At 36.8% G+C, this 12,969-nt stretch overlaps 1 protein-coding gene across 1 annotated transcript in view; it reads left to right on the forward strand.

Annotated features, from left to right (window-relative positions):
• The first annotated feature begins 202 nt into the window (after window positions 1-202).
• Window positions 203-12,969, forward strand: part of LOC115222320 — an 89,085-nt gene continuing 76,318 nt past the window's right edge. The window contains exons 1-4 of the mRNA XM_036511420.1: window positions 203-239; window positions 6,591-6,727; window positions 8,345-8,474; window positions 10,348-10,459. Of these exons, the coding sequence (XP_036367313.1) occupies window positions 6,692-6,727; window positions 8,345-8,474; window positions 10,348-10,459 (278 nt within the window). The 5' untranslated portion in view covers window positions 203-239; window positions 6,591-6,691. The remainder of the gene's footprint in view (window positions 240-6,590; window positions 6,728-8,344; window positions 8,475-10,347; window positions 10,460-12,969) is intronic.

Raw genomic sequence — 12,969 nt, forward strand, 5'->3', positions numbered from 1 at the left:
ATTTGCTTGATTTAACTCGTCCAGTTGGTGCTCCAGCATTGCCGCAGTCCAAAGACAGAAACTAGTTACAAAAGATGCGTGATTGCGTATGAATGTGTGTGTTTGCGTGCGGTCGCGTGTGTGTGCGTACATGTGCGGGCGTGTTTCAAAACTTCTTTTCCATTTCTGAACCAATTAGAAGCAGACGATTGAAAGGAATCCCGTAAATAAGTTGCATCATTCTAACAATCGCGAACCAGGTTTGAGCATTTATGTAAATTTTTAATGATTCTAGAATGTTGGCGAACGATTTCAATAACATTTATACACTGATTGCCGTTTTACTTTCGTTTCTCTGCAGGATTTTTCAGATAATAATGTTTCACCAATTTTACTAATTATTTCATTATGGATTCTTGCATGACAGCACATATGAAAGACAAGAGTTAGATGCGACGATAAACGATCACATAATGTTAAGTTTAAAAGAAATCAAGATTTAAAAAAGGATTTTATTTTTGATCTCTAGAGGAAAGACATAAAAACGTTTCATAGAAAATCTGGGGAAGATAAACTGGCAAATAATCAAAATAGGTTTACATCTTTGGCTTGTTGTTATTGATATTTCTTGACCAGTTCTGATCGAGCAGGTCTATTGATCAAAGGCCTTCCAGCCCTGACCACATCATCTTGTATACCTTTTTTTTTTTTTTTTACTACCCACAAGGGGCTAAACATAGAGGGGACAAACAAGTACAGACAAACGAATTAAGTCGATTACATCGACCCCAGTGCGTCACTGGTACTTAATTTATCGACCCCGAAAGGATGAAAGGTAAAGTTGACCTCAGCGGAATTTGAACTCAGAATGCAGCGGCGGACGAAATACCACAAAGCATTTAGCCCGGCGTGCTACCGATTCTGCCAACTCGCCGCCTTGTATACCTAGAACAGACAACCTTTTTCGAGAAGCGGGTCGTATGGGATGGGACATGCTTCATCTATAAAAATCCAACTATAAAAACCTACTATAAAAATCCAAGAAAATATTTTGTTAGACGTGTCATTCAGAAAGTCCCTCGGATCACAGTTTACTATTGACTAATCTATGACATTATCCAATGTATTCTTCCTTTGTTTTTAAGGACAGCACGATTGTAATTTTAGGTAAATTACTCTGTTATATGTAACAGAGAGTGAGTCACCCTCTGATATTTTTCAGTTTAAAAGTAGAAAATATAATGGATAAATTACACTACATTTGATTTTATCCTATTTATATGTGCATACCTACAAAAGTGTGTCCCTCTCCCGAACTTTGTTACTACGTAACTTTTTTAAGAATGGATACTTTTTGGTGAAATGTTTTACTGATACTTTTCAGATGCTGCAAATTCTGATTATATGGGAATTTAGGGATTTTATTTGAAGAAAAAAATACAGCGGTGGTGCCCCAGCATGGTCGCAGCCTTCGGGCTGAAACATTTTAAAGGATTTTAAGGATTTATACTGACCACAAATATTTACAAAATAAAAGTTGAAATTTTGAAAAAATAATATTTGACCTCAGTCTACTTATGTGTGCGTGTTTACCATTTTTTGGGGGGATTTTGTTTTACATTAAATTCCATTTTGCAATTTGAAGAAAATTTGATGAAAATTTTATTAAAAGCATAAATTTTTTCTGAAAGTTATAAGTAAATAAAGTCGGTGGGTCACTTGTGTTGGTCTAACAGTATAGCTAACGGATGAAGTGAGCTACTTACTTTTTCTTCTAATCTACAAATAGAAAATATAACGATATATTGTTTGTTATTGTTATGGTTACTCTTTGAATTACATCTAATTTTATTTTATACCATAAATAGGTAGTAACATACGCGATACATGCGTATTTGGAATTTCAAATGTCTTCCATTTCTGAAATATTTTTAGCAGACGATAGCAACATTAGCACACATTCACCGGCACACACATTCATATACACACACACACTCACACATTCATACATATTCATACACACATTTATACACACATACGCAGACACATACATTCGCGCGCGCAAACACGCAAACAAACATTGTTAAAGCCGAGGAAGTTTGTTTCTTTTATAAATTTTTTTAAAAATCGTTGACTCATCGTCGACATTTTTAGAGAGTTACTTCCCTTATATAATAGCGAAAAATGCATTAAAATGGAAAAAAATGATGGTAATTTTTTTTTTAATCGTAGACTCATCGTAGATGCGCGCTAATACCCAGAAGGGCTTGATATGAATCACGACTATAAGATACCCGATTTTGGTTACACTGCACCGCAAAATGTGAGAGTAGTTAGGAATTTAAATCGTAGGAGACAGACACACAACTTGACTTTTATATATAAAGATTTATATATAGAGATATATTGTTAAAAGTTAGGCATGGCTGTATGATAAGAAGTTTGCTTCCCAACCACTTGGTTATGTTTCAGTCCTACAGCATGATATCTTGGGCAAGTGTCATCTACCATGCTCCTGGGATAATCAAAACCCCGTGAAAAGGATTTGATGGATGGAATCTGAAAAAAAATCCGTCGTATGTATATAGGAGCAGGGACGGATCTTTTCGGTTTGACCGTCAGTTTTTTAAAATAATTTCCACGTAACTAAACACTTTTGAACTTCGTATACTGGTAGAATGTGTTTTTAAAACATCTTTTTCTCTTGGCTTTATTGAGAAAATTCTATAGTTTGTAAGATATTTGTTGTATTTTTTCTTCAATTTCTGCAATTTCAACCAATCATTGACGTCTATTGAGGTGAATACATTCTGTGCCGTATGAATATGTCCCTCGTTTAAGAAACAGATTGGGTTTATTTACATTTCTGAAGAAAAAAAGATACCCTTCCCCCCACCCCTAACCCTAAAATGCAATAGATCGATACTAGGGTCATAATTATGGGTGACAATTTCATATGACACCGCTAGAAAAAACTGCCGCTCAAACCGAAAAGATCCGGGTGGGGGGGGGACCCAGAAGAAACCAGAATTTTGCAATATTATTTTATTCACTTAGTTTTATATGTTTATACTTTTACTGCCTTCAAAGTATCCTCCATATAAAGCAATGCAATAGTCCAGATACGTTTTCCACTATTTGAAGCAGTCCTGATGCCATTTAACGTCTGTCATTTTTTTTCTTCTCTTCCACTTCTGCAAAACGTTTTCCTTTAAGGACTTTTTCATTTGGGGGAACAAAAAATGTCGCAGTGAGTAAGACCGGGTGAATAAGGAGGGTTGGTAAATGGGGGTCATGCCATTTTTTGGTAAAAAACTGTCTCACACTCAAGGCGGTGGGTACACGCGCATTGTCATGATGAAACCACCCCATTCCACTTTATCACTGGACAATTCCTTTTGCATCGATGAAACAAATCATCATCTTGACATTGGACTTCACTTGACATGCTTTTTGGGGGGCATGGTGACATTGAATGCTTCCATTAACTTGATTGCTATTTCGTTTCCAGGTTGTAGCCATAGCACCAGCTTTTGTCACCAGTAATGACCTTCAAAAAAAGGTCCAGATCAACTTCCAGCTATTCTTTCAGTTCATGACACGCATTCAGTCGTGAATGCTTTTGATCTTCTGTGAGCAAGCGAGGCACAAGTTTTGCTGCAACTTTTTTCATTCACAATTCTTGGCTCAAAATTCATTGGCAGGAGCTCCAGGATACAGCAGTCATATCAACAAGTTCATCAATTGTCCAGCAACAATCCTCCAAGATCAGTTCATGAATTTTTGTTATGAGGTCAACAGTTACCTTGGATGAGATTGGTCTTCAAGCAACTAATAACAATTCCTAAAGCATGAAAACCACTTGTAAACTTGTGTTTTGCTTATGGCAGCATTGTTGTAAGCAGTTTGAGGCATGGCAACTGTTTCAGCTGCTGTTTTTCCCATAGAACCACGTCTGGCCTTAGTGTTGTATGGACAACTTGGGGAAACTGTAGTCTCTCTCCTAGGCCCACTTTCATAAGCTATGATTGGCCTCTCTCCTTTTTCATGAATTCTTTGAACTTAACAATGATGTTTCTTGAGCCACCATGGTGCCACTTATATCTTCTTTGAAAAAGTGCTATTCTGCACCCTGGTAAGATGTGTACCAGCATGCCCCTTTCTATGTAAAGCCTACACAGCTGGTCTTCCCTCAAACCTCACTTGTGCAGGTTTGTTGGTGCTGGGAGTGTGTCATATACCATCTGCAGCAGGAGCGAGATGCAGAAAGGTTCCAGTTTCCACAGGTTTGTTCATGTGATCTTAGGGAGGTCCCATTTAATCCAGGCATCCTGAGACACCAGCTCCGCAGCTCTTGACCTTTCTTCCTCCTGGTTCTATACTTCTACCTGGATCACGCCCCCCCCTTTCCCTCATGTCTGCCTTCTACCATTGTTGGAAACGGAAAGAACTGAAAACCTACATGTGACCTCTGCATGTAACTCCAATGATGTTATGTAGCTCCAGCTTGCCTTCAGCCAGAGGGACTTTGGTGCTAGCTACCCACTTTTACCTGGCCCTTATTGTAATACCAACATGTCTGACAAGCTCATCCTGCAAGTTACTGTACATCATTAGAACTTTTCATTTTGTGACTTTTTGAATTCTTCCGCTATGGATGACAGGGTGAGTTGTAGCTGTCTAGTTGTTATGCTTATTGAAGTAAAGCTTGTGGCACACCTAACCACCTTCAGTGATATTTATTTACCTTCCTCTCCACCCTTTCCATGCTTGTCATTGGAATCTCATATAGTGTCAATAACTATATGAGTTTTGGGAGCAGTGTGCGGTTAAGAAGCTCACTCTGCAACCATGTGGTTTCACTGCATGACACCATAGCCCCAGTCCGACCTATGCCTTATGAGTGGATCTGGTCAGTGAAAACTGTGAGGAAGCTCATTGTATATATCTATGTGTGTGTGTTTTCATGTTTATTTTTGTATCTGTGTTTGCACCCCTCCCCCATTACTTGAGCACTGGTATTGAGCCATTTACATCCCTGTAACTTAGCTGTTCATCAAAGCAGACTGATGAAATTAGAACCAAATTTAAAAAGTACCAGTGGTGGGGTGTGACCTATGTGACTAAAACTCTTCAAGGCAGTACTGGAGCATGACTGCAGTCCAGTGATTGAAACAAGTAAAAGAAGACCTGCAGTTACGGAGACCACTGATGGACCAAGTCTTTAAATTTACTGAGAGAGCTTTAGTAATTTTTGCTTGCATTGTTCACATATATGAAATTTGCATGTATAAAATTGAATTCAGTATTGTGTTATGTTGCAGATGCCATTTTCTAGACATACAACAACAACAAAAGAAGCTTTTATTTGAGAACAAACTGCACTACTTTGCATTTATAGATCTACAGAAGGCCTTTTGCAGTGACCCTCACTCTCAAGTCATCTCAGCACCAAAGAAACTAAATAAAGATGAATGCTCTATGAGAGCCTTGCAGGTTATATATGAGGGTGACTGTTGCAAAGTTAGGTTTGGGAGCTAGTTCAATGAAGGATATAATGAGTATCCAGGTTTTCATCAGGTTTCTATTTCCTGAACTCTTCTGGTTTTCATAGTACAATTGCTTTATATGTAGGAAAGGAATAGGTGGGAACTCAATACGAAACACTCAGTGAAAATAAGGATGTTCAACAGTTCTATGGGCTCTCTGTCAAGCTGGCAGTAGAACAGGACTTCAGATGTGTTAGATGGTTGTCAGCTGTAGAACATACCAATAAAAATGTGTCCCTGAACTCCTCAGATGGTTTATAAGACATTTATAATTTCTGTTTTGAAGATTATCTAATTAGTATTTGAAGTGTTGTAGTGAAAATATTGCCTAAGTAAGAGAGGTTGAAGTGCTTGGAACTGTTGCTTCTATTTGTAATGAAAGTTGTCTCTTTTCAAGTAAAAGACAAGGTAGTATGAAGAATGTGATTAAAGTGTGATGCTACAGAATGGTGGGACATAAGCACTGAATGAGGGTTTGTGGAAGATGGAGAGAAATGGCATGCCGGAAGGGAAATTTTAACATCAATGAAAGACAAAGCATAAGTGAGCTGAGAAAGCTGTTAGAGATGATAAACATTATTCATAGTGTGTTAGTGAGATCCCAGTGATGGTATCAACATTAGATGCAAATGGATGAAAGGTTTATGTGTAAAATGGTAGCGAGCAATACCATTGGAAAATACCTCTAGGAAAGGAAGATGTGGGAAACATGTAGGATAATGGGCTTCACAGGACATTACATGTAGCCAGGGCAAGTGGTTACTTGCTACATGAATTCCTATCTAAGCCATTTGAACATTAAAAACAGATGTTAAAATGTCAATGATGATGACAATGCCAGCAAAATGAATTTTTAAAATTAGAATAAATAAAAACTATTATAGAAATATGTTTTTAGTTATCTAAGCAGAATATTTTCATTGAGCTAAAGTAAAATAATTTTACAAAGTCTTTAATTTTTAATGTTCCTGATCTACTTAATTTTTAACATCTAAAATATTATAATTTTCAAAATTTGAAAAAACCTGGGAATCATAACTATACAATTCTTTTGAATTCTAGACTTGAACATGTGTTGAAAAGTAGCAATCAATTTGAAAGACCTGCTAATGAACTGACATTTTATGATAAGTGTACTTACTATTTTCTGACTGACAACTATTATGCCTCAATTCTTAGGAATTGATTATTTTCAACATGTAAGTAATTTTTTTTCTAATAAATTAATTGAAATAATTTATAATTATTGTTCATATGTCATGAAAGAAGTGAAAAATATCTTAGATGTGATTGCTCTTTAGATTACAAGTGTAGGCAATAGTGAAACTCAAGAAATTAAGTTCTTAACAATAATTTATTGATTTTTATTGAAGGAGTAATTGCTTGTTTTTCAGAATATGAAACACTCAAATGAAATAGATATATGGATGGGTTTAATTTGAAATCTTAGACTTTCAAAACAGTTTATTGTTTAATCTGAAACATCCTGCTGAATCATGCATTGAGGTCTTAAGTTTTGATCTAACTAGATAATATGTTTCAAATGAAAACAAGCACACTTTCTCATTGATTGATATTGAAGGAAACTTACTTCATAATCATCAAAATTTTGCGTTTCTTATGTTTTTTTTTTGTGTCCTTTTTCTTTATGAACAGGACATTATTTTGAAGATTTAGGCATTTGCATGTTGTTAGAGCAATTATTTTTGTAGCTGGCTGCATGCCCTATTACCAACTATGAAGCAAATATAGAATCTGACAAGATAAACTGTGGCCAGTACAGTTAGTTATATAAATTTCCTAGAAGCTTATTTCCTAACGAGAGTCACCTCCCAACAATATATTATACTATTTAAGGAAGGAAATATTTATAGCATTATGATTTGACTGAGATACTGGATAGTTAATAATCAAAGCAAATTATAAAAGTTCTTGAGGATATTATAATTAAAATATTGTTTTTGTAGTGGCCATTAGAGAAATCAAGTAATATAAGTATTTATACACTGTATACCCTGATATTTTGTATTTTGATATTAAATTTTGTACTTTGCATCTTTTTTTTTATTCTATCACACTCTTTAAAATAGTTATATTTGTGCTATCATCTATTGTAAATGAAATAATTGGAGGAAAAAGTCCTATAAATTTGTCCAAATAGTTGAAATGAGTTGTTATTAATAAGACTATCATTTCTCAAACTTATCTGTAATGATGAAAAATTATTTAATATTTGCATTTGCACTGTATTCTAATTGGTTGCATCAATGCCATAGTGGATAAGAATGGTGTTACTATTAGTTTAGTAATTTTGATTCTTAGTTCACATTTGTAGCTTGTGCACAGGGGTGGAGTGAGCCATCAGTCAATCGGGGACTGCCCTAGGATCCAGAATTCAGAGGGGCCCACACCCTACATGTTAACTTTACTGATATCAATGCTAAGGGGCCTGGTAAACAGTTATGCTCGAGGGCCCTTAATACTCTCAGTCCACCCCTGCTTGTGCACATCCAATAATAATAATCTTAATGGTCAGAGTTTAAACTGCTCAAAATGTTTTGTGGATGTAAATAGTGAAATAGTCAAATAATTTGTTTATTGAGTCCTATAAAATGAATTTGTTTTAATTACAGATTTTAAGTTGAATAAATGTAACAAAAGCAAAGTTTGAAGGAAATATTAACCATTTTTCATACTTTCTAGGGGGAAGCAAAGAGGAAATAACAATTACTACCCATGAACAAAAATCGTTTTATTCAGTATAATAGAGAAGTTTAATAAACTGAGGAATTTCATTTGTTTTTATCATCCTACAGGCACAAGAAAAACAGTCTGTGTTTTTTAGTATCTCATTATTGCCTATTCCTCACCATCTTGAAGAAGTTAGTTTCTATCCTCACAAAGGCATACCTTTAACACATGAGATACGGGAACCATGGAAAGAAGGTAATTAAAAAAGTTATTTTATATCAAGTATTATTGTAAATACTGATTTTATGTACTAAAAATGTATGGTTTATCATTAACATAATTATTTAGAATTTAATACCTACCTTAGCATAATGGCATGGGTTAGACTGATTTCCTTAGATAGTATACACATATATATGTATCTTATGTTAATCTGTTTGAAAAGACTACATTTCTTGTGTCTTACCTAGCTTATTTATACCAAGTTTTAATTATTTTTATGTACTATGTTATTAAGTCAAGGAAGCTCTTCTGCCACCATGCATCATCTGTTCACATTACATTTGCTTAGGTTCCTAAAGTCTGAAAACTGAAGGAAAATAACAATTCTGAGAACTAAGTGCTGTAGTATCATGCAGATCCATACTTTCCTGTGTACCCCTTCAAATGTTTTAGAAAAGTCTAATCTTTGACATTACTAAACAGCACCCCCACTTCTCTAAACCACAGAACAGATTTAGACCACCACACTCAATCACTATTCTGCTTACAAACCTAACAAGTGATGGTTTAAACAACAAAAATGCACCTTTCTAACTATCACAACATCAGCAAAGTTTTCAACTCAATTTTGATCAGATTTTGACTTTTAGGTTTTAAATGAATTCTGTAATGAGAACAACATCATTTGCATGTTGATGCTCTCATAAGTATATGTCCCTGAACTTATTTGTAAAGATTTTAGTAGTAAAGATAAAGAGAGATAGTCAAGAATTGATCACTGACAGACACTCATCTCTATCTTAAACTTCCTAATGTTTACTGTAACTCTGCTTTTATCATTTATTATACACTAGCTTAAAAGTTGCACTCTGTGCAAACTTTTAAGCTAGCTTCTATTGAGGGCTAATTGGGCCCACAGCCCAAAACTAATGAGAGCCAAATAGCATGACTATAGTATGTCTATAATGATTATCTACCCTGGTGGTGCTTGATCAAAGGTTAAGGACAGATGAGAATAAACACTAATGCAATCATTCTATTGTTCCAGTCCCAAATTGAATCCCAACTGTTGGCCAATTTGTTCCAAAGTTCTTACCTTGATGTAAAATTAATGAAGTGAATATCATTTATCTCCCCATTGATCTCTGACAAATGTCAACCAAGGTGGCATGAATCAGACAGCTTCCTTTCTTTGTAAGGCCTTTATGGCCAATTTAATGAATAAAAGGTGACATGAATCAGCCAAGTTTTTCCTGCTAAAAATAGCAACCCAAATGCCTTTAAATCAGATCCCAATGTTGGATGTTCAAGAACTAAATGAAGAACAGATTTTCAATCCCGGGATCATCCTGATTCTAAAAAGTATAGACTGATATACAGGGGTCCCAGACAGACTTTCACTTTTATCATTATAGATGACATCATGGAGTGGGTTTGGTTCCACTGTGAGAACATTGTCAGCTAATGAATGTTCTATGCTATAGTTGTGAGTGAAGTTGGTTGACAGGTGTGTGTGTATGTGTGTGTGTGTGTGTGTGTGTTGTGTGTGTGTGTGTGTGTGTGTGTGTGTGTGTGTGTGTCTGAGTGCATGCATGTGTTTGTGTGAGTGAGGTAAGTGAGCTTAACTGAAAGTTACCACAGTATCCACTTGGATAATATATCCCTCCAGTTTCACACACACACACATATTTCATCATTATCATCATGTATGAATATATGTATGTACATACGTGTATGTGTGCATTTGTAAATGAATTTTTCTTGTTCTTCATAGTAATATATTCTATCTCAAAATACAGCACACATACTTTAATATTAAAAAAAATATCCAGTTTCTTTATTCACAAATTGTTGCTTTTAGATATTACTATTGTTTGGTTTTATTACTATTCCGTTTAATATTTAGGCTTCCTACCTCTAGAATTATATTCTGACATGAATATTAATGAAGACATTCAGAGAAATTTTAATTTTTTAAGAAATGATACTTTAAATAATCACCTGGAACAATTAAATTTGTAAGTATATTTTGAAAATTATTGATACAAGCATTAATTGAAATCACCCATGTGTGTGTGTGAGTATACATGAGGCGGCGAGCTGGCAGAAACGTTAGCACGCCGGGCGAAATGCGTAGCCGTATTTCGTCTACCGTTGCATTCTGAGTTCAAATTCCGCCGAGGTCGACTTTGCCTTTCATCCTTTCGGGGTTGATAATTTAAGTACCAGTTACGCACTGGGGTCGATGTAATCGACTTAATCCCTTTGTCTGTCCTTGTTTGTCCTCTCTGTGTTTAGCTCCTTGTGGGTAGTAAAGAAATAAGTATACATAAATATTATCTCTCCTATCCCCTCAGTGGGCCATCAGATTCTGTCCTCATGCACCTATGCTTGTCTCTCTCTCTCTCTTTTACCTTATCCAAACATATCATCTCTCCCTTCTCCTCCCCATGTCAACTATGTCATCATTGCTATCCTGTTGCTCTTCTCTTCTTACATCCCTCTACTTCCTGAATTCAGTCACCATCGGCAATTCCCACCTCCACATCCACCCTTCAACCCAACCCAACCCAACCCAGCCCAATCCTTACAGATGTTGCGTACCTCCCCTTTTCCATTTCCCTCCAGCTCTTCCCCACCATACATGCTTGCAAACCTCCACCCACTTCTTGTTTCTCTATCCCACTCACTTCCGTTCACCTCAAGCCTTGCAGGGTGTCATCTGGACACCTCATCACCATTATTGATTTCTTTTCAGCTACTATTGGCTCATTTCCCAACTCCCTTTTTAACCCTTTAGTATTCAGATTATTCTGTCAAATATTGTTGTTGGCATCCTTTTGTCTTGGGCGACAATGGAGTTGTGCATAAACTAATCCAGTCTGGTTTTTACATTTCATGTCCTCTCCAGTTTCATCTGCAGTTTTGTGCAGGCCTGGGCTAGATGTAAGAAAATCCTAGGTAGCCCAATCGTCAGAATTCCTCTCTCGACCTTGCTGACATAGTCCAAAGGAGTACAGAGCATTACGTTTGGCACAGCTTGGTTGCAGGAGCTGCTGGAAGAGTGTTGAGTCAAACACTAAACTGCCTACGGGGCTCCACTCCGGATTTCTTTGAAGGTTGTCTCCTTTCTGTAACCCTGGATAGGGGCCCATACCGGGTACTGTCAGCCGGAGCCTTATTTATATTGTTCTGAATTAATCATGCAATATCTTGAGGTTTAGAGATTTCTGTGACGCAACTGTTTAGTTTTAGAATGACATTGTAGGGTTGAGGTGAGAGGCTGGATCTGGCCAGTTTCAAATATTTAAAATTAAATATTTAAATATGTTTGCCCCGTATGGCTGGTTTGAATATTAAGGGGTTAAATGTGAGTAGCCATGTAACTCCCTTACAACAAGATTCTACTCTGCCCCTGCTCCCTTCTGTCATGCCTTAACCCACATCTTTTTTTTTATTTATGCACCCTTTTCAAGCCTAGCCAGGCTCATGGGCCCGGTTTCCCGGTTTCTATGGCGTATGTGTTCCCCCCAGTTGGATGGGACACCAGTCCATTGCAGCGTTACTCAAGAAACAGGAAGTGAGAGAAAAGTTGGGGCGAAAGAGTACAACAGGTGTCACCACCACTCCCTGCCGGAGCCTCGTGGAACTTTAGGTGTTTTCACTCAATAAACACACACAATGCCCGGTCTGGGAATCAAAACCACGATCCTCCGACCGCGAGTCCACTGCCCTAACCACTGGTCCATTGCACCTCCACTTTACCCCACATCTGCTAGTATAAAATCCTTCTCCTTAGGTTTTGTAGGCCTGTAAGCTGCATGGCAACCTCATTAGTGCCAATAGCATAAGAAAAGCACCCAATACACTCTGTAATGTGGTTGACATTAGGAAGGGCATCCAGCTGTAGAAACCATGCCAAAGCAAACTCTTGGACATGATTCAGTCCATTATTGTAGATCTCTGAAAGAAGAGAGAGACGGTCTAATGAGGAAAGAAACTCTCTGTTGAGCACATAGTTTGAGGGTAATAAAAGGAATATTGTGAGAAGTGGTAGCCTTAATTTAGAACGATCAGAGAAGTTTTAGCACTAGGCCACAATAAATGGGGTGATGAGATAGGTGGAGTGGAGAAGAAGCAGTGGAGAGACACATGGAGTGGGGAAGAAAGAATTATGAAGTTGAAAGCTTCTGCAAAAATTGGTGGAGACCTGTTTGGTAAAGAAGCGGAAGATTCAGCAACAATTTGGAAAAACTATATCTTTTTTCTTTTATTTGTTTCAGTCTTTGGACTGCAGCTATTCTGGATCACAACCTTGAAGGGTTTTAGTTGAATAAGTCGACTCTAATACTTAAGTTTTTAAGCCTGGTACTTACTCTATCAGTCTCTTATGCCAAACCACTAAGTTACCAGGCATAAACAAACCAACAGAGGTTGTCAACTGGTAATGAGAGACAAACACAAATACAAAGATACACACATAGATATGCATATATATAGTAGACTCAATGGGCTTCTTTCAGTTTCC

The sequence above is a fragment of the Octopus sinensis genome, linkage group LG19 (assembly GCF_006345805.1).
Source record: "Octopus sinensis linkage group LG19, ASM634580v1, whole genome shotgun sequence".
NCBI classification, from domain to species: Eukaryota; Metazoa; Mollusca; class Cephalopoda; order Octopoda; family Octopodidae; genus Octopus; species Octopus sinensis.